Source organism: Prionailurus viverrinus, chromosome A3 (genome assembly GCF_022837055.1).
Source record: "Prionailurus viverrinus isolate Anna chromosome A3, UM_Priviv_1.0, whole genome shotgun sequence".
NCBI classification, from domain to species: domain Eukaryota; kingdom Metazoa; phylum Chordata; class Mammalia; order Carnivora; family Felidae; genus Prionailurus; species Prionailurus viverrinus.
Genome location: NC_062563.1, coordinates 102,636,708 through 102,659,471, shown reverse-complemented (window position 1 = coordinate 102,659,471; position 22,764 = coordinate 102,636,708). Strand labels below are relative to the sequence as shown.

Genomic DNA, 22,764 nt, shown 5'->3' with positions numbered 1-22,764 from the left:
GGACACTTGTGATTGCATCTAGTTTAATTCAAGATAATCTCCCCATCTCAAGATCCTTAATTTAACCACAAAAACCCTTTTTCATGTCAGGAACATTTATGGATGGCAGGATTAGGATCTGATACCTTTAGGGACCATGACAGCCTGCTGTACTATTGTGGTACCAACTCTCTATGAATATGCACACCTCTCTCTCTCTTTCTCTCTCCTTCCTTCTGTCTCTCTTTCTCTCTCTCAGGTTCATAATGCATTTCTCTAGGTGTATCCAATGCCAACTGTGTCCAGGCTCGGAGGGGTACACAAAGGAAGGTCTTTCTAAGAATTTGTTTAATGACCGGTTTTGTCATCTATTATCTTGCAGAAAAAAGACACGGCCAGAGATAGCCCTTAACCATCTGGGAAGAAGCTGTCTCTATGTATAAAGTTCTGGGCTATTATTCTTTGGATCTCTGGGCTTTTATTCTTTGGATCTCTGATGCTATGTAGGGGCGATGGTCCTCCGCTCTCATGGAGGATGTGGGTGGCCACTCTCAGATATGATCTACTTTCGCTGCCTTTTTTCATCCTTTTCATTTATTGGCTGAGTGGCACACCTAACTTTCCCAAAGTGTGGAAATGACTATAATTTGGTGATATTTTTCTTAAGTTCATGAGGCACTTTGAAATGTTTTACAAAGTCTGGGTTAAGAATCATTTTTCTGGACATGTCTTGGTTCAGGAGATGGGAAAAATCCCTCAATTAGAAACATAATACCCTATTGTTGCTCTGATTTGTGACACAAAAATCATGTTCTTGCCTACCTGCCCCTCACCTGACCTCAGCTACTGCTGAAGACTATTAGTTAGGATGATCCACATTCCTACCAAATTCATACATGTCTCCCCTCTGGGACAGGTAATAGGGATTCATGAAAATGTCTTGCTGTCATATTGCAGTGATGAATCAGGCCAACACTGGCCCAGGGAGGCTCTGTGTGACCCAACCTCTCAAGTGCCCAGCCAAGAACCCAGGGCACCTGGTAAGACATCATCTCTAAGTCAGCTGACACCCTGGGGCCACATCACCATGAGAGTGTAGCCTGTGGGCAAGTCCCTGGGGGTTGGAAGAATCCCTTCTACCCAACTATCTCCCTCACCCTTACTCCTGCCCCATGACTGGGGAAGAGTAACATTGGAGAAAGACAGGAGCTTCTGGGCTGTGCCTGCATGTGGGGACTTCCTTTCACAGAACAGGGCTATTGTTCCTCAGCCCTAGACATACAAATATTGAAATCTTTAGTTCCTACCTTCAAGGAAGTCATTGCCTATTAGGGAAAGTGGACCCCTAGATACATAAATAATTACATACTCATGAATACATACGTATTACAGCTTAACTGAGATGTGCTGTGGTTATAGCAAAGATAAAATAAGGGTATGGAGGGAAGAGGGGCACTGGCTAGGGGAGCTGGGAAAACTGCACAGAGAGGAGCGATTTCAAAGAGGAAAAGGGATTTTTAGGGGCACGAGGTGGGGGAGAGTATTACCTTCTCCAGGTAGAGGGTGAGGCAGCGCTCACTGCTGATGGTTCCTTCTTCATTCCCTACGGCAGCACAGGACACTTCTCTCCTTGCCCCCAGGGCCAGGGGTGAGGGAAGCCCTACCTTTCTCCCCCAAGAACTGTGGTGCTCTGCAAAGGTCACTCTGAGCTCCTTTCTATATGCCTAGTATTTTAGACTTTGCCCAACTATGGGATGTTGAGGAGCTTCTAAGTTTAGATGGCTACGAATCAGTTTCCAGCGGACAGGACATCTCCCATGGAGAAGAGGATGATTATTGCAGAGCTTTCATCAGGCCAGGGACACTTGGTGCAAGTCCAGCCCTCACCCTCCACCCCTTTTCCCCCAGAGGCTGTCCCACTTGCTGGCAGGACTGAATCTCTTAGAGCAGTGAGCTCGCTTCTATCACACACAATACAACACCCACACCCTGGTCCCACCAGCCCAGATCAGCAACGCTGGGTCTGGAGCTGCTTTCCTGCTACCCACTAGCAGATCTGTAGTAGAGGAAGCCGCACAATCTCTCTGTCTGCAGCTCTCTCCACTCTGTGGCTGTGGCACCTACACGGGACTGCCATCTAGAAATCAGGGAGGCATCCGGTGACCATACGTAGCCTCACTTTCATCTCTGACCACATCAGCCTCCTTGTTTGCATCTCAACCCTTCTTGACATGTGGATTCTTCCTTGGTCATGAAAGATTCTCTTGTAGAGCCAATAAAAAACTTTACTTCCAGTGAAGAGACAATAATCTATGCCTAAATGCCTCCTTAAATTCCTGGGGGAATCGAAATGCCAGTAGTGGGGTTGTTCAGCCCTCTTGGTTTCCCAGAACTCAGTTTCTCTGCACACTGGTAGGTTCTAAAAGCAAAACACTCAGGGTGACCACAGGTCTGTGTCCTGCCCCTGGGGACCTGCTACTACCTCATCTCCCTGTGTTCTGTTGACCCATTACAGCAGTTGACAGGGTCTCCCTTAGAGACACTGATGACAAACGGACAACCAGATAGACAGAGAAAAAGAAGGGAACCAGATTGAACCACACAGGCGTGCTCCATGGAGGTAGCTAGAAGGACACTGAAAAGAGCTTCCCGACATCCCAGAAGGTACTCCCAAAACTTCATCCCCATTGTCCTCTCTGGGTCCTATCCATGGGAACTTGGAGTTACTACCTTGCCTTGGAAGGCTACAGAAGAGTGCAGAAGATCTGTCCTGAGACCCTGGGGCTTCTCCAGCTTCCAACACACAAGACAGAAGGCCAAGGCCACAGCTGTGGTCTCCAGGGGGCAGGAGACACCATCCCTTCTCCTGAGACATGGGCCGGACACAGTGCTACGTTGTCAGGTCAGCAATGTGTGTCCAAACTCTCTCTGTGGGCAGCTGGCTTCTTATATTCACTATTTTCTTCCACCCCAGCTTAACTTCGATTTTAATTACCAGCCTTTGTTGGTAGTGGTTGTATATATTCTCTGTGATAAAGCACTTTGGCATCACTATTTTGTGTTATCTGCCTGGTATTGGCCTCAGTCAATGGTTAACTTGGCATCTAGTTAGAGCAGAAAACAGAGCAAGACCCCATCTCTGTAACAAGAGATCCTCGAGCGATCACTCTGCAGGCATTTGGCCATCTCCAGGGTGACCGCCATCTCAGCCTCTGGAGAGGAGCTCTGTGAATGGGCCATTCTCACTGGTCCCACTAGAAGATAGCCTTAGCTGTCTTCTACCCACTAGAAGATAGCCTTAGCTTCTGTGGGATCAGTGACACCTCCATCACCTCCTCCAGCAGCAGGTGGGGTGATTCTGCCCGCCTTGAGAGGCACTAGAGAAGAGCTCTGTTAGGCCATCAGACATGCAAATCAACTCCAAGGAGACCTGTGCTTATTTAACCCTGGGACATGGGCCCCTGTTTCAGAGCAGCCCTGACCATTATCTACCTGTCCAGCCCTCTTGCCTTTTGGTCCAGAAACAGCAGATTCAGGGGATACTCCAAGATGAGCTTCCAGACCCAGCTCTTCTGTCTCCTGGTGATGGGCTTTCAGGGTAAGCATGTTTCCCACTGCTGATCATGAGCTGGACCTTTAGCCTTTGACACAGAGACCATGTGCTCAAAAGGGGGTTGGGGCAATTATAGTGGGATATGTAGCATTGTTTTTATTTAACTCTTAGTAGGAAATCCAGGCACAGAGCCCCAGGCTGACAATGAGGCAGAGGCACAAACAGCTTTGAAGCTGTCCTTGGACCCCAGAAAACCAGGGAGCACCCTGTCCATGTTCCCACCCCAGGTCCATCAGCCTTTGGAGGCTCACCAGGGATCCATTTAGGTTAAAAGGAGAGACTCATCCATCAGTCTCTCAGGGTGAGGCTCTGCCCTGTTGGTCACCTTTCATAACTTGTCCTGGATCCCAGGACGCTTGGACAACAACATGAATTCTTGGACACAGGCAAAGGTGGGAAGGCCCAGGGGCACTTGATTTCCAGTTTGTGCCACATTTAAGCATGACGTGGCTCTTCTGAGCATCCACGTTTCCTCGAAGGCTTTGAGCGAAATAATACACTGCGGTGCCCGGGTGGGGTGTCGTTGCAGGCAGCGGAGGGTGGCACATCCTGACTCAGGCCCCAGAGACCCTGGCAGCATCTCGGGACAGCTTCGTCTCCATCACCTGCAGAAGCAGCACGGAGGTAGGTACCTCCATGGCGTGGTACCAACAGAAACCCAATGAGGCTCCCAGGCTGCTCATCTTTGGGGCGTCTGCCCGGGCCGCCGGAACCCCGTCCAGGTTCCGGGGAAGTGGCTCTGGCTCGGACTTCTCCCTCACCATCCACGGAGTGGAGGCTGAGGACATCGGGATATATTACTGTCAGCAGCACTTCAGCTGGCCTCCCACAGCGACACGTCCCCACACCCAGATCCCCTGTCTGGGTCGTGGATGCCGGTTCTCGAACCAAGACACCTGCTTCCTGCAGGAGGCCACGGTGTGAGAGGTGTGACGTGCCTCTATTTGAGATTCCACACCCTGAGAGTCTCTGTCTCCTGACCTGGTGACGCGGGGGCGGGTTGAAGAGTTACTGCCTCCCACTGAAGCCAGATCTTCTTTTTTTTTTAATTTTTTTTAACGTTTATTTATTTTTGAGACAGAGAAAGAGCATGAACGGGGGAGGGTCAGAGAGAGAGGGAGACACAGAATCCGAAGCAGCTCCAGGCTCTGAGCCGTCAGCCCAGAGCCCGACGCGGGGCTCGAACTCACAGACCGCGAGATCGTGACCTGAGTTGAAGTCGGATGCTTAACCGACTGAGCCACCCAGGTGCCCCTGAAGCCAGATCTTCTTAGAGGGAAACGTGGAAGGGGACAGAGCCAAGCAGTGATTCGGCGCAAAGCTTTCGATGGATTTGCTTATTACTGTTCTGTTGTCGATTTCAGAACAGAGCACCCCAAAGCTTAACGGCTTAAAAGAATGGCAATTCAGTATCTCTCGTGATTCTGTGGGTTGGCTGGGTGGTTTCTCTGCTGGCTTGCCGGGGCTCACTCAGGCAGCGGCAGGCAGCTGGCAGGTCAGCTGGGCGGAAAGACCCAAACTGCTCTCCCCTCATATCTGCCAGCTGGTGCTGTTGTCAGGTGGGGAGCCTCAGGTCTCCTTTTAGTCACACACAAGGGGAGGTGTGGTTAGAGACCTCCAGCTCCCCCGTGCAGGCTCTAAAGGGTTGAACAGACTACAGAAATTTATAAAGTAATAATAATGCTATTTTTTTTATTATCACCATCCACTAGCAACTGTGACACCTCGGACATCCTGCATCTCTGTTATGCCACTGGATGCACAGGACAGCCCCCCACAGTAAAGAAGTTCAGGGTCTGCAAGGTTAACGGTGCCCACATTGAGAAACCTTGTTTCACAGGTTACTATTTGCATTGACAGTTTTCCTAACATACTTTTAGTTAATATTCTCCCATTTGACATACGCGAGCCTTACAAGCCTGTACTGTCATTACCCCCAGGCCAATCTTCGTGCTAATTTTGTCATGCATTTTACTTTTACGTAGGTTTTGAAACTCACAGTATATTCCTCTTCGTGTTGCTTTCAATAGGCAATTGTCTTTAAGGAAACTGCAAAGCAAAAGACAGGTCTTTGATATTTACCCATCATGTCTTTTGTGTTTCTATCTGGTGAAATTTATCTTTTGCCAGAACTTTCCTTCGCATTTCTGTGATGCAGGTCCGATGGTGACACGTTGTCCGTTTCATTTTCATCTTTAAATGGCTTTATTTTACTTTTATTTTTAAGGATATATTTACTAGAAGTAGCATTCTAAATTAACGTATTTTTCCTTCAGTGCTTGAAGATGCTGTCCCACGGTCAGCTACGCGTCTTTTCCTGATAAGAAGTGTGCGGTCCTTTTTCTTGCTCTCCAATACTTTTTTTGTTTTTCCTGCCTGGATTCTTTCAAGGTTTTCTCCTTATGACCAGTTTTCAGCAATTCGACGAGGATGTGCCTAAGTGCGATTTTCTTTGTGTTCATCCTGTTTGCGGGTTGTTGAGCTTCTTGGATCTGTGGGGTGACAGTTTTCCTCTGCTTTGGAAAATGTTCAGTCATCATTCAGCTCATAATTCATTTTTTAAAAGTTTTTTTTTACATGTTTAGTTTTGAGAGAGAGAGAGAGAGAGAGAGACAGAGCAGGAGTGGGAGAAGAGCAGAGAGAGAGGGAGACACAGAATACAAAGCAGGCTCCGGGCTCCGAGCTGTCAGCACAGAGCCGATGCAGGGCTGGAACCCATGAACTGCAAGTTCATGACCTGAGCTGAAGTCGGATACCCAACCGACTGAGCCACCCAGGTGCCCTTCAGCTCGTGGACCGTTGGGGGTTGGCTGGCTGTAGGCTGCTCGAGGATAGCTTCATCTTTGGCAGCTGGACTCTTTTCTACATGGTCTCTAATCTTCTAGAGGATCTGTTCACAGGGAAGTTGCAGGGGCCAAGAAATGGAGGAGGAATTTATGCAAGACCCCTTGAGTCCTGAGCAAGTCACAGGCTAGCCCAGAATCAAGGGCTGAGCATCTAGCCTCTGTCTCCTGACAGATAGAGCTGCACAGGGCTGTGGCCACAGGAAGGGAAATCACTGGGTGGAAGAATCCTGGAGGGGCCACAGCAGACAGCACAGCACCCACACTGCAGCAGGAGGGGCCAGATTCACTCCGCTGGGAACGTGGTGGTTTCAATCTGGGGAACACTGGAGACACTTGGGTCATGTTGACTCTCCGGGGCTGGAGGGAACACCAAGTTTCCAGCCTCTGCGTGCATGACTCCAGGAGACAAACTCGCCATCAGCTGCAGACCAGTGAGTTTGGCTTAACAAACCACAAAAACGAGGAGAGGCTCCTAAGTTTTTCGTTTACAAAGTGATTGATCAATGTTCTGGAACCCTCGGCTACTTCTGTAAAATTTGTGGATTCTGTGCGTAAACAGCAACTCAGAAGCCTTTGTGATACTGGAGAAGATTTTGTCAAACGTATAACTTGCTTTCACAAGTTTGCATCTGTGAACATAAACCTAATGCACTCAAGCTTGTCACCCAGGGAGGCCTTGTGGTTCTAGCTATTTCCTCTTAGGCAAGGGGACTGCTTTGTTTGTCAAGAGCTGCTGAGCAGAAAAGTTGGCTGAGCTCATAGTAGAGGTGATTCACTCTCTCCTTGATAAAATAATAATATACACCCTTAAGAGTAATTACTGTGTAAGATAGTGGACGTGTAGTCTCCTTCCTTCCTTATTTCTTTCCTTCTTTTGTGTGTGTTTTTTTTCCCCTTTGTACATCTATTCTGATGACGTTATTTTGGATGTTTAGAGCCTCTCAGAACAACGTGAATTGTGATATTTTATAATTTACGTATCCAATTTTACGCACAATTTTGCTAAGTTTGTAATTAGAAATTGTACCTTAGATGCATCAATTAATTTTTATGTGAATTTTGAACCAGTTCATTCCTATTAAACCAAAAGCACGAGTTACGTTTACTAAACATACAGACTATATTTTTAAATTAGGAATGTTATACGTTATAAATTTGCACAAGGATTTCCAAGTGATAGCAGACAAGCATGGGAGTCAAGGACTCCTTTTTTTCCTGTAGGACTAGAATAAGAAAGGGGCGCCTGGGTGGCTCAGTCGGTTAAGCGTCCAGCTTCGGCTCAGGTCATGATCTCACAGTCGGTGAGTTCAAGCCCCGCGTCGGGCTCTGTGCTGACAGCGCAGAGCCTGGAGCCTGCTTTGGATTCTGTGTCTCCCTCTCTCTCTGCCCCTCCCCTGCTCATGCCCTACCTCTCTCTGTCTCAAAAATAAATAAAAACATTTAAAAAAATTTAAAAAAAAAGAATAAGAAAAAACCACTTTGTGCCTTGAATGCCTGCCATCATTAGGAGGAAAGTGACAGGTTGAAGGATGCAATTAAAGGGCATCATAAGACTTTAAATAAGAGAACTTACTTCAAAGATACAAAATCTGTACTAATGATATGAACAGCAAAAGAGAGATGGAGTTGGGATTTTCCCGGGAAAACAAATGCACACATAGGATTTCCAAGTAGGTTGGTTTTAGTCCCGGGTGTTGTAGGGTTACTCACTGGGGAGTCTGAGGAGCAAAGGTCAAGGAAGCCTCTTCCAGAGTTCCTCGAATCAAGCGATTCCGGAATCACGGAAAATCTGCTACGAATAATTTCAGCAGCAGCTCAAAGAAGACGAGTCCCGAGAGATCTCAGAAGCCATGATAAACCTCAAGAGTTACAGGAAGCTCATCTGTGGGCTGCACACACTTTGGCCCACAACACCAGTAGGAGGGTAAGGGTTTCCTGCGCTATTCCAATTTTTAGATCTCATACAAGCACCTTTTATCAACCAAACAAAATCTGGGGCCAAGGAGAAAGGGATTCTGGAAAGTGGTGTCCATGAGAATGTAGAAAGGCAAAGCAGTGATGCTAAGCAGACATATAAGCCATCTGGTCCACTTCTTTGTACTCCAACATCCAAAACACTTGTCTGCCCATGTTTCTGTTTCCAATTCAAGTCCAATGGCATTGTGCATCTACCTAATATGATGCAGCGATCCCAGGCAAACTCCAGACATGTTCTCCTTCTTCCCCAGAAGGGGATGCTTATTTGTTTTCCAGTTTAGCCACAATCACTTTTACCTGAAGTCATTTGAAGAATGAATTTACCACAAATACACCTTCTTTAAAAAGTAAGGAGAGAGAAGGCGATAGAGCCATCAAGTGCCTAGCTAGTACCCCCCCCCCCCCACAGCCCTGAAGCCATTGTGGGAGTTCAGGAATCAGTACTGATCTCTTCCTTTGTCTTGCTGGACAATTACCTGAGCCCAAAACCCATTTAATTCTTGGTAAGGGGAATTCCACGTAGCTGAGCCCGTGCATCACCTCCATCCTTGCCCCCATGGCCACTTAATGCCCGAGCTCAACGAATAAACGCTGGGGTGTCTGCATAAAAGCCTAACCGACCCCCGCCGAGTTGGTCATCTCATCCGCCTGACAACTGAGAGCTCCCCGTGCAGGGCATGTGTTGTCACGAGCACTTGCATAGGACACAAATACTCTTACAGCAAGTGCCTGGTCCAGAGATCCATTCGTAAAACTCTACTTTGGAGCTTCTCGTCACCAACCTCCCAGGCTTGTTTTATCCAATCTTCTGACCATGTGGCCACACTTTTAATCACTGCCTCTGAGTGAGCGAAGACTCTGCTTCAGTTCACCTCTACGAGAGGTAAAGCGGACTGGAGAAGCCAACTCTTGAGTTCTGCCCATTAGATGAAGCTCTTCCTGCATGCTCTCCCCCAACTGTTCTTAAAGTAGTCTGCAAGGCTACAAAACTCTACGTTTGATCTGAATTTAGGCACATCTTGCGTAAAACCGGACTGCATAAAAATTCAGTGTATAGTGGGCCTGAATTATTATTATTTTCTAGGGTCACTTGTCTAAAGAGAATCCACGTAAGGATAAGAATGAAAGAAGGGGAGCAATTCTGCAAGTGTAGGTCCCATGGGAGCTTGAATAACTCACCAGCCCTGGGGACAGCCTCAAGGCCTACCTAGCCTGCATATCCCACTTCTACCTGATGACAGGATACTGCGTGCATACATTACGGCTTGTTGGTAGGTTACCACTCAATTCTTAAGGACAGCTCAGGTCACATGGCTACTGTAGGATCTATATACAACGTGTCGTCTCTACCAGGGCTTAACAGCAAGCCAGGAGCCTATCTCAAAAAGGGAATTGTTGGGGCGCCTGGGTGGCGCAGTCGGTTAAGCGTCCGACTTCAGCCAGGTCACGATCTCGCGGTCCGTGAGTTCGAGCCCCGCGTCGGGCTCTGGGCTGATGGCTCAGAGCCTGGAGCCTGTTTCCGATTCTGTGTCTCCCTCTCTCTCTCTGCCCCTCCCCCGTTCATGCTCTGTCTCTCTCTGTCCCAAAAATAAATAAACGTTGAAAAAAAAAAAAAAGGGAATTGTTATCTGTGAAGAGATCAGAGCACTATTCTAATACCCTCGAGGTCCATACTGTGCTTCTCCTGTTGGGGCTCTCTGAAGCCTCCAAATGCTCTCTCCCGGTCTGCCACAGGCACTTTAAGCGTCACTGCGCTGCTGGGTCATAAAGTCCTCTGCCCGAAGCCCTCACCTGCAGAGTGCCCTTATCTTCTGGGGTTCACTCAAAACAGACAACCTTACAGTTTCCTAAATAAATGAGTATATATTGGCTTCAAATCTAAAGAGGACTTCGTGCCGTGGAATCTGTTTCTTAGTTACTGAAAATATGTTTTATTTTTTAAGTCTATTTTTTTTTAAGTAATCTCTACACCCAACACGGGGCTCAAACCCACGACCCCGAGATCAAGTCACATGCTCTTCCAACTGAGCCAGTCAGGCACCTCTGAAAATGTGCTTTCATCTTGGAGGCAATTTTTTTGACATTCCCCAGACCACTCAACTTCTAGAAACTTCTCCGCAACCAGGACCGTGGAGGAAGTTCGGTGGATTTGCCTTGCACTTCTGTATTCAACCACCAAATACGTGGTTTCAAGCTAATTCTGGATTTTTAATTGTACCAGCCCTGATAATGATTTCTTAAAATTGAAAAAAAAAAAGATTTGCCAATACTTTTTCAAAATGGTTCTTATACTTCCTTCCTCACCTTCTCTTCTCAAGACTCGAATTATTCATGTAACAGACTGCTTGAAGGTGTCGCACAGTTCGCTGATGCTCTCTCTGTTCATGTTTTTTTCAAGTATTTTTTTTTCATAATAGTACATCTTAGACAATTTCTAATGCTAAGGTTGCTAATCTTTTTTGCTGGAATATCAAATCTTGTGGCTTGCATCTGTCTGACAGACTTGGGTCTCGCTTTTAAGCTTTGTTCGGTGGGACCGGAATAGCATTTTGTCCAGGGGTAATTTGCCCCACTACCAAGACAGTACTTCCTGAGCACTCAGCCGGATGCCCTGTGATCGTGAGGTTTCCTACTCTCACTGGTACGCACAATAACTCTTTCTGGCCCTGTGTGAGTTCTGACAAATTTTCCCTGTAATATCTTTTTATGTTTATTTATTGTCGACAGAGAGAGAGAGAGTGAGAGAGAAAATACAATTGGTGGAGGGTTGAGAGAGACGGGAGAGAGAATCCCAAGCAGTCTCCACACTGTCAGCACAGAGCCTGACGCGGGGCTCCAAGCCACGAACTGTGACACCATGACCTGAGCTGAAATCGAGAGTCAGACATTTAACCTACCGAGCCACCCAGGCTCCACCCACCGCCCCGTAACACTTTCAGGCAGTTTTTCCTCCAGCCTCAGCAGGTTCTTGACATGCACGTGTTGATCAATACACTCTTGAATATTGAGCGGAACAATCTGTAGACATCCTAGGTTCTCTCTCTATGCTGATAATTTATCACTCCAAGGAAATCAAAGAGGAGGACTCTCTGTCCTAAAAAATATGTAAGCACCAAACGTAAAGACCTTGTAGAATTTCTTTGGATTTCTGGGCTTTTGTCCCACTCAACAGACCAAGTCTTAGATGGAGAGGTAACAGGAAAAGCGGGTCACAGAACCCGAAGACAGCAAAGCAAATACTCTCGTCACAGGTTAGTAGACTGATTCTGTCCCCTGGCCCTCGGGGATAGACATGTTGTCTGCAGACAAACTTGTGCTGCCCTGGTCTGGCCTGGGACTCCTGGGGGACACCGCACCGGGGTGCTGCAATTGTAAAAAGCCAGTCCTGCAGCTAAACCCAGCCCTGACAGAGCAAAGAGGATTACAACAATATTTATCTCGTGATAATTTCTCAGAATCCTATTAATTCTTAATTTCTAGAATAAATACACTTACGTAGGCAACAACTTCTGGCTGCCCCACCTGGTAGTATAAGTTTTTTTTCACACTTAGGCAGGTTTTCACTTGTGCTGCCTGGTGGGACAGAGCACTCAGAATGGATGAGGACCCACGGCTTAGCTGGAGATGACACATTAGCAATGGCAGACGCTCAATAGCTGGGCACTTACACACCATGACACCCACACTTCTTTATTCGTCTTCTCCCACGTCACGTGGCTGGACGGTAGTTTCTTGTGCCAAGAATATCAGGACGTTAGAGCAAAGAAGAATCTCCGTGGCCTAAATAACATCCGCAGGCACCAAATAAAAGGGGCCTGTACAAGTTCTTAGAGTGTCTGGGATTGTGTAATATCTGACAGATGCAGTCTTAGAGAGACAGTAAGAAACATGTGTTACGAGTCTTAAAGAGACACAGAGGACTCTATAGTCACAGGACAGCATTCCTGTGCAGGATTCCGCCCTTTGGCCCTCCAGGGAGAAACACCTGCTCTGGAGGCAAATTTATGCTGCTCTGGTGGAACCTGGGCACTGGGGGTTTTATTGCACCTGTACCATTTTTGAGATAACCCAGCCCTGTGGCTGTGCCCAGTTATGCTCTATCCCCCGCTCATTTGCATGTTCCTAGGGCACAGCCCACTTCCCTGAACGCTGATTAATGGGCCGGTCACACCCTGTGCAGGACCCAGTCCCGGTCAGGACACAGCATGGACATGAAGGCCCCCGCTCAGCTCCTGGGTCTCCTGCTGCTCTGGCTCCCAGGTAAGGAAGGAGAACACTGGGAAATTACTCAGCCAGCGCGCCCAGTACTGCCTGGCCCTCCAGCCTCGTCCTCTTATGACATGATTCGTAGCGTGGGTCTTTGTTTCTCTGTGCCCCATCTCAGGAGCCAGCTGCGAAATCCAGATGACCCAGTCTCCATCCTCGCTGTCTGCATCTCCAGGAGACAGAGTCACCATCACCTGCCGGGCGAGTCAGAACGTTAACACGTGGTTAGACTGGTTTCAGCAGAAACCGGGGAAAGTTCCTAAGCTTCTGATCTATCGTGCATCCACGTTGCAAACTGGGGTCCCCTCGCGGTTCAGCGGCAGTGGGTCTGGGACAGATTTCACCCTCACCATCAGCAGCCTGGAGCCTGAAGACGCTGCCACTTACTACTGCCAGCAAAGTAGCAATCTCCCTCCCACAGTGTTACAGACCAGATCATAAACCACCAGGGACGCAGATGCGAGAGGCCGGGCTGCCCCCGCCGCTCCTCCTGTGCCTGCATCTGCTCAGAGAGTCTGTCAGACGCAGCCCCGATCTGGGGGGGGGTCACTGGGAGGCTTGGGAGGAGGGCAGGGAGGCGCCTCGGGCCCCTGACTGCCCTTCCCCCTCCTCAGTCCAGCGGCACAGACGCGACAATGTCTCTTCCGATGTAATCCAGACAGAGATGTGGGCAATGGCATCCATCAGGGTTCACACAGCAAAAGAGAAGCCACTCCAGATTTCCAAGCAGGAATTTTTTTTTGATTGACTTTAAGTTGCAAAGAAATTCTGTGTTCACAGCAAAATTTAGCAGAAAGTAAAGAGATCTCCCGAATGTTCCCTGCTCACGCACATGCACATGCACAGCCTCCCCTACTGTCAACATCCCCCACCAGAGTAGTGCATTTGTTATCGTCGATGAGCCTACGTAGACACATCATTATCACCCAAAGTCCATAGTTTACATTGGCATTTACTCTTGGGGTTGTGCACTCTGTGAGTTTGGACAAATTCATAATAACATTAGCCGCCATTTTCGCATCGTATGAAATAGTATCCTTGCCCCCCGGATTCCTCTATGCTCCACCCATTATCCCGCCATCCCCACCCTAGCCCCTGGCAACCACAGATCTTTCTACTGTCTTCACAGCTTCACCTTTTTCAGAATGTCATATAGATGGAATCATATAGCACGTAATCTTTTCAGATGGGCTTCTTTCACTTTGTAATATGCATTTAAGATTCCTCCATCTCTTTTCATGGCTTGTGAGTTCATTTCTTTTTAGTTTTGAATATTAGTCTATTGTCTGGATGTGCCACGGTTTGCTTATTCATTCACTTACTGAAAGACATCTGTTTTGTTCCCACCACCCGCCCCCCCCCCCAACAGTTTTTGGCAATTATGAATAAGGTGAATATAAACATCTTTGTGCAGGTCTTGTGTGGACATCATTTTCAATGCTTTTGAGTAAATACTAAGAAGCGCAGCTGCTGGACGATATGGTAAGAGGAGGTTTCGTTTTGTGAGAAACTGCCAGACTGTCTTCCAAAGGGGCTGTGCTTGGGGCGCCTGGGTGGCGCAGTCGGTTAAGCGTCCGACTTCAGCCGGGTCACGATCTCGCGGTCCGTGAGTTCGAGCCCCACGTCAGGCTCTGGGCTGATGGCTCAGAGCCTGGAGCCTGTTTCCGATTCTGTGTCTCCCTCTCTCTCTGCCCCTCCCCCGTTCATGCTCTGTCTCTCTCTGTCCCAAAAAAAATAAATAAACGTTGAAAAAAAAAAAAAACAAACAAAGGGGCTGTGCCATTGTGCATTCCCGTCACCAATGAATGAGGCTTCCTGCTGCTCACATCGGTGTCAGCATTGGATGTTGTCGATGTCCCTGATTTTGGCCGTCCCAAGAGGTGTGCATCTCATTGTTGCCTGAATTTGCATTTCTCTGCAGACATAATAAATATGAAGTATCTTCTTATATGCTTATTTGTCATCTGTATACCTTGTTTGGGGAGGTACCCATGAAGGTCTTTGCCCCATGTTTTAATCACATTGTTTGTTTTCTTATTGTTGAATTTATTTATTTATTTATTTATTTATTTATTTATTTAATGTTTATTTATTTTTGAGACAGAGAAAGACAGAGCGTGGATGGGGGAGGGTCAGAGAGAGAGGGAGACACAGACTCTGAAGCAGTCTCCAGGCTCTGAGCTTCAGCACAGAGCCCGACACGGGGCTCGAACTCACGGACCACAAGATCATGACCTGAGCTGAAGTTGGACGTTTAACCGACTGAGCCACCCAGGCGCCCCTCTTATTGTTGAATTTAAAGAGCTCTTTGTATATTTTGGTAATAGTTCTTTATCAGAGAGGTCCCTTGCAAAATTTTCTCTTGCGGTTTCTTGTTAGGAATTGTTGTAATACAGGGAATTAGAGTTTAACTACAGTTGTTGTTGTTTTTAATGGACTGGGAGTAGGGTAGGCAGAAGAGCAAATACGAGATTCGAGAGAGTGCCTGGTGCTCCCCCCGAGAAACCAGAACACATCACCACTGAAGGCTGAAGGTACAGGCTGCTTAACCATATGTGTGGTCCTCAAGCCTGTCTGGGAAGCCCTGGGGTAGATGTGCTGATGCTCTAGCCTCTGCAGCACATCCCCAGGTGGTTCTCCAGCCCTGACCTTGTCAACTCTGCCTGCAGGTGCTGACGGATAGCATCAAATCCTCCTCTTCTGAACTCCAAATTTCAGTGAGGGTGCCTCGTTGAGCACCTACCTCTACATGGAGCTATGGAGAAAAAAAAAAGGGGGAGATGTGTTTCCAGAAGTGATGGGTGGCTGACAGCAGGCAGCCCAGGATGGTCGCTAATTCCCAGCTGTCAGAGCTCTTCCGGCTGGAGGATAGATCCAGAATACACTTGAATGTTCTCCCAGGTATTAGCAGTACATCTGGGATCATAGCGTGAAACTTTATTGAGTTCTATGGTAAACAGAAAATGAAGACATTACATTCATTATATATATACATATATGTATATAAATTACACATATAGCAAACGTTTGGCAAATAAATGGAAAACGTTTTTGACACACACACAAAATACTAAACATTAATGAAGAATTCTTTGTCCTTATTATGAAAATAACTTGCTCCTCAACATTTCCCCAGAAGCCTTCATCATCATCATCATCATCATCATCATCTGTATCACTGAGAGCTTCTTATCAATACAAAATTGCAGGTCCCCTGAGACCTCGAGATGGAAACCTGCATTTTAACAAGTTACCAGGTGATCTATAGAAGGTGTAAGAAGCTGTTTTAGAGACTGTTTAGTTCAGCTTAAAGAATTTTTTTTCCACTGAAGCCATTGAAGACAATTTCTACTTACAGCTGTATGTTGAAGCCACACTCAGCTCTGTTTTCCAATTAACAGAAAACTAGACTTGAAAACATTTTTTAGATGGTAGAGCCTAAAACACATCAATGGCATGATCAAACACTTTGCTTTTACTTAATTTTATTTCCAGTATAGTTAGCATAAGGTGATTCACCAGTTGCACCCATCACCCAGTGCTCCTCACAAGTGCACTCCTTACTCCCCATCACCTATTTCACCCATCCCCCTACCTGCCTTCCCTCTGGTGGCCACCAGTCTGTTGTCTATAGTTAAGAGTCTGTTTCTTGGTTTGGCTCTCTCTTTCTTTTTCTTCTTTGCTCATTTATTTTGTATGTTAAATTCCACATATGAGTGAGATCATATGGTATGTGTCTTCCTCCGACTGACTTCTTTCACTTAGCATTATACTCTCTTATCTCCATTCATGTCATTGCAAATGGCAAGACTTCGTTCTTCTTTATGGCTTAATAATATTCCTTCGTGCATAGATATATCACATCTTCCTTAACCATTTATCAGCCAAAAGACACTTGGGCTGCTTCCATAAGTTGGCTATTGTAAATAATGCTGCTGTAAACATACAGGTACATGCATCCTTTTGAATTACTGTTTTTTGGGTTTGGGGGGTAAATACCCAGTAGTGCAATTATTAGATAGTAGGGTTCTACTTTTGACTTTTTTTGAGGAATGCTCTGAAAACTTAATGGATTAAAGTTGTTAGAAACTTGAGGAATTACAAAGGCAAGAGAATATAAACTTTATGCACCAGTATTGGAGATAAATCGACTTAAATTCCTTTGTGCAGCTTGATTTGGAGATTTTGTTCACTCCTGAAGCTTGCCATTAGAATGTTTTACCCAGAGTAGTCACTACCTTCCTGTCCTAGTCCCAGATGAAGTGCTCTCCATAGGATGGAAAGCATCTCAGTGGCATATACTAGAACCACCCAGCTGAGCCCTGCCTGGATCATCCACACCATTGTTAATACGAATATTTGTGAATATGAAAATTAATGCTTAGTATTGTCTGCCATTGGGTTGTGAGGGGTTTGTTAACAATCGTTATTGCGCAAAAGCTGACAAATACAGTGTTTATACACCTGCACATTTATGTAGATGCATTTTTTATTTTTAATTTTTTTTCAATATATGAAATTTATTGTCAAATTGGTTTCCATACAACACCCAGTGCTCATCCCAAAAGGTGCCCTCCTCAATACCCATCACCCACCCTCCCCTCCCTCCCACCCCCCATCAACCCTCAGTTTGTTCTCAGTTTTTAAGAGTCTCTTATGCTTTGGCTCTCTCCCACTCTAACCTCTTTTTTTTTCCCCCCTTCCCCTCCCCCATGGGTTTCTGTTAAGTTTCTCAGGATCCACATAAGAGTGAACACATATGGTATCTGTCTTTCTCTGTATGGCTTATTTCACTTAGCATCACACTCTCCAGTTCCATCCACGTTGCTACAAAGGGCCATATTTCGTTCTTTCTCATTGCCACGTAGTACTCCATTGTGTATATAAACCACAACTTCTTTATCCATTCATCAGTTGATGGACATTTAGGCTTTTTCCACAATTTGGCTATTGTTGAGAGTGTTGCTATAAACATTGGGGTACAAGTGCCCCATGCGTAGATGCATTTTTTAAAATTGGCGCCTTCAATGTGAGTGTTTAGCAATCCATTCATAATGATATTAGGAAGAAATTAAAACAAAATAATATTTGAATAAAAGTTAAAAACTTAAGTTTTTAATGAAAGTTAAAAACCTTATTTATGGCAAATATGCATATATGTGTATCTATATACGTATAAATGTATATATACATATTAGTTATATTCTAGGGAGTGCATAATTAAATATACATGTATTTATGTTATGTGACTATTATACATGTATATATATGGTGATATAACTATAAATACATGTTTATTTTTTTCCAGATATAATTATGTGTTTAATGGTTATTGAACGCCTTCCAAATGAAAAATGTACTAAATTTGACTAAATTCTCACAAAAGCAAATTTCCCATCACCACACACACACACACACACATTCACTGCTTTCATACAGAATAAGATTAAAAAATTGATTAATTCATTTGTTCATTCTCAAGTATTTATCAATGGATCACTATGTGTCTGGCATTGGGAAAATATTACCAAAAATCAAACCAAAGCAAAACACACAAAAAAGAAGGAAGGAAAGAAATGACATGATCCCAGAAGAGAGTTCTCTAATATAATAATGGACACTCAAGACATCAAAAAAAGCTTTTAGTAAACAGAGCAAATACACTCCAAAGAATTGATCAGCAGAAAAGCTGACTGACATTAGGGAAAAAAAATCTACCATATGAATAATAGATACAAAGAAGAAAGGAAATAATAATGAGATCAATGAAATGGAAAATTAAATATATGTTTAAAAAATATACAAATATGCATGTCTAATCACACTGCTAATAGTTATAAAATGTTTGATAAAATTTAACAATTCATTACTAATTTTTAGTTTTTTTATTAAAAAAAACTTTTTAACGTTTTATTTATTTTTGAAAGACAAAGAAAGAGCGCAAGCAGGGGAAGGGAGGAAAGAGAGGGAGACAGAATCGGAAGCAGGCTCCAGGCTCTGAGCTGTCAGCACAGAGCCCGACGCGGGGCTCGAACCCACAAACTGCGAGATCATGACCTGAGCCAAAGTCGGATGCTTAACCAACTGAGCCACCCAGGCGCCCCTCATTACCAATTTTTAATTAAGAAATGTCTTAGTAAACTAGGAATAAAAAGAATCAGAATAGAAGGCTATCATATAACTTCTTATACAAACTGGTTTATTTGTAAGGGCAAAAAGTGGGTGCTATTAAATATTAAAGATCACATTAGGACTACGTCAGAGCAAAAGAGAAGTCATAGGTGCTCTAAGGCATGATAATTTGATGAGCAAAAACTGATGAGAATGAGAAACAGTAACAATAGAAAAAAATTGTAACCAAAAGACATTAACCTCTAAAATAAAGAATAAAACCACGGAAATAGAATCCAATAATGTATGAGCTTTCTCTACTGCATAGTACCTTAAGAGCCATCGCATGGATTTGATCTACGAACATATGCTCTCTTGTTGTCCGTATCTCACCAATATTTGTTCTATAAGTAGCATACCAAGATAGAGCTGATATTTCACACCCACCCCTAAAAAATGAGAACTCATGGAATTCTATAGGAAAAAAAGTACATTTTCATACAAAAATTTAAGACTTGGAGGGTCATCCAATTCTTTTATTTTCTTGATTTTAGAAGGTGTAGCCTCTATTCTAATTACAAAATTTAGAGCCATGAGGACAAATAGGGGCCAGAAAAATTAGAGATGCTTTCTTCTTACAAACACGCTGGAGGTGGGGCGCCTGGGTGGCGCAGTCGGTTAAGCGTCCGACTTCAGCCAGGTCACGATCTCGCGGTCCGGGAGTTCGAGCCCCGCGTCAGGCTCTGGGCTGATGGCTCAGAGCCTGGAGCCTGTTTCCGATTCTGTGTCTCCCTCTCTCTCTGCCCCTCCCCCATTCATGCTCTGTCTCTCTCTGTCCCAAAAATAAATAAACGTTGAAAAAAAAAATTAAAAAAAAAAAAACACGCTGGAGGAGCCCCTCTGGGACTGGATGTGAATCCTGCGTCCGATGAGAACCCCCAGTTGGCACTGGGCCCTACAGGGGCCCTGGTTTCACGGCTGCAGCCAGACCCGCCCAACCCCTCACTGATTTGCATGTTTCCCCCAGAGAATCCACATTTCTGCTCTTCAGGATCCCCATAAATAGGCTGCTCAGTGATTCGGGGCAAAAAAAGAACCTGAGGCAGGCCCTGGATTGAACATGGGGGTCCTGACCCAGCTCCTCTGCCTTCTGCTGGCCTGCCTCCCAGGTGAGGAGGGCGGAGCAGGGGACATCCCCGAGATGGTGGCCGTTCTCTCCTCCTGACTGGGGGGTCTCCCCAGGGCTCCGTGGATCTCTGACCCGGGATCTCCCCTCCCCTCGGAGACCCAGGTGCTCTCAGCTTAGGAGACCAGGACGCCAGAACCTTCTGGGAGGGAATGGAGTGGGATCTCGTAAACAACCGTGACTTTGTGTTTTGTTTCCTTGCCAGCTGCCGGCGGGACCACTGAGTTGACTCAGTCTCCCACCCATCTCTCTGTGTCCCTGAGAGACAGCGTGTCCGTCATCTGCAGGGCCAATGAGAGCGTTAGTGATTACTTAAGCTGGTATCAGCAGAAACCAGGCAAGCCTCCCAAGCTTATCATCTATGATGCCGATAACCTAGAGTCTGGAGTCTCAGACCGCTTCTCTGGGATTCAGTCTGACACAGAATTCATCCTCAAAATCAGCACAGTCGAGGCTGATGACGCCGCCGTTTATTACTGCCAGCAGGATTATGCGCTTCCTCCCACGGTGCTGCAGCCCCGAGCATAAACCCTCCTCCCGGGCTGGGGCTGCTCCTGCGGCGACGGTTGTCAGGTGGCCGGGGTTCCAGCAGCTGCACTGTGCCCTGCGGTCTGTTGGTCGGGGCAGGGCGTGCTCTGGGGAAGGGCTTGCGGGGCTCATGGGTGATGGCCTGCAAGGGACTTTGTCCTTCCAGAGTTTTCCTTTGGACCAACATAAAACAATGAATTCATTGAATTTTATCAAGGAGGCTTCTGGGTCAGGCTTGCAAAAGAATTTATCTACAGCATGGTCTTTGAATCTCTTCTCTGAGAAACTCTCCGGGAGGTTTTGTTTTGTTTTACTTTGAGACAGAGAACTAGGCTGAAAAAGGAGCACATAACCAGGACAATACTCCTAATACGTTTAACAATAACAACAGTAATAAAGCAGGAATACGACTGACAGTAAACAGCGACAGTAACTAATTTGCTGAATGCTTGAAGATCTGCTATGCGTTCAATGATGCACTAAGGCCTTACCGTTCTCGAGTAATCAGTTGCACAATAATCCTCTAGAGATGAGAAATCAGAGGTTCTCGGAGCTCAGGTTGCTCAAAATACCAGTGCTTGTAGGGAAGAAGAAAGGGAAAAAATTCTAATTTTCAGACTCCGTAAGTCCTCAGTAATTCATTCATTCATTTAAAAAGTAGATAATATTATGGGCATCTGGCTGCCTCCGTCAGTTAAGCGTCTGACTTCAGCTCAGGCCACGATCTCACAGTTCATGGATTTAAGCCTCGAGTCGGGCTCTGTGCTGGCAGCACAGAGCCTGCTTGGGATCTATGTCTCCCTCTCTGTCTGCCCCTCCCCTGCTTGCTCTGTCTCACTCAAAATAAATAAATGAAACATTAAAAGAAATAAAAAGTAGATAATATTAAGTGCAGTAAAGTGAACTAACTGTATATCAGGTGAATTCAAAGTATACACCCGGATAAAGATAAACATGTGCATGTCCTCCTCTAACTGCTACCCAGTCCAGAGACCCGTGTTTCCAGCATCCTAAAGACCTCCTCGTGTTCCTTCCATCATTTCCAGACTCCATCCCCGCCACGCCCACCCGACCCCCAGCCGCCACCACTGTTCTCTTTCCTCTGGTCTTAAACGTCACATAAATGAAATCACGCACTGTGTACTTTTTGGCAGCTGGCGTTCTCTGGCAACACGTTTTTGAACTTCGCTTTTGTGGTTGGTATGGCCATAATCTGTCCCCTTTTGCTGCGGAAAAGCTCTCTAGCATGTGAACGCATCACGATTTGCTTTAAATGTATGTGTCCTTCTAGATTTGAGACTGTCGTTGATAAAGATTTTAGGAACATTTTTGAAACGTCTTTTGTGAACTCACGCACTCACTTCCCTTGGGTCCATTCCTCAGAATTGCAAGCAGGGCGTTGCGTGAGCTTGGCTGCCAGTTGCTATCTATGCTCCAGCAGCTGAGAATGAAAGTCCCAGTTGCTATAATCTTTGCAATACTTGGTGTATTCATACTTTTTACTATAATCATATTGGTAGATCTTTAGGTGGTATTGTGGTTAAAACGTACATTTGCTTGATGATTAATGATGTTGAGTAACTTCTCATATGTTTTTCATTAGTTATTTGGATATCTGGGGAAATATCTGTTCAAAACACTATATATATATAAATATATATAAATACACATATTTTGTTACATATTCTGAAAATAGATCTTTTACCAAAAATATGCACTGGGAAACCTTCCCCCATTTTTAAGAATGTCTGTTAACTCTCTTAATGATATATTTGAAAATAAGTTTCCAATCTTGATGAGGTCTAATTTATCAGTCTTTTTCTCCCTTAATTTTGCATGTGTGTGTGTGTGCTCCATTTAATAAATATTTGCCTTACCTTTAGAGCCTAAAGATATCCTCCTGTGCTTTGTTCTAGAAGCTTCATTATTTTAGCTCTCACGTGTAGATGATAATGCTCCAGGAGCTCATAGTTTTGCCAGATGTAAGGTGGGACAAGGTTTTTATTTCTACTGTCCATTTAATCGCATTTCCGCGTCCAATTACTCCTCGTTATTTATTGGAAAAGAAAAACAGCATATCATCCACTCCATTGTGTGGCAAATGGCCACCTCGGAATCATTTGTCATTTAATGTGAATATAATTTCTTTTACAAAAACCTTTATTGTACAGCAGCTTTAAAAAAGAACCAAGGTCTGAAAAAAAAAAAAAAAAACTCTTGGAAAGCAAAGAGACTAGAAATGAGCTAGAAACAGAAGA

The 22,764-nt window shown here is 45.4% G+C and overlaps 2 gene segments (V, D, J or C); both read left to right on the top strand.

Annotated features, from left to right (window-relative positions):
• The first annotated feature begins 12,620 nt into the window (after positions 1 to 12,620).
• LOC125162959 (immunoglobulin kappa variable 1-39-like) lies at positions 12,621 to 13,122 on the top strand. The segment is given in 2 exon segments: positions 12,621 to 12,675; positions 12,800 to 13,122. Coding segments are annotated over 2 exon segments (378 nt in total).
• A 6,765-nt stretch (positions 13,123 to 19,887) lies between these two features.
• On the top strand, positions 19,888 to 20,506 carry LOC125162958 (Ig kappa chain V region 3381-like). The segment is given in 2 exon segments: positions 19,888 to 19,961; positions 20,184 to 20,506. Coding segments are annotated over 2 exon segments (372 nt in total).
• Positions 20,507 to 22,764: the final 2,258 nt, after the last annotated feature.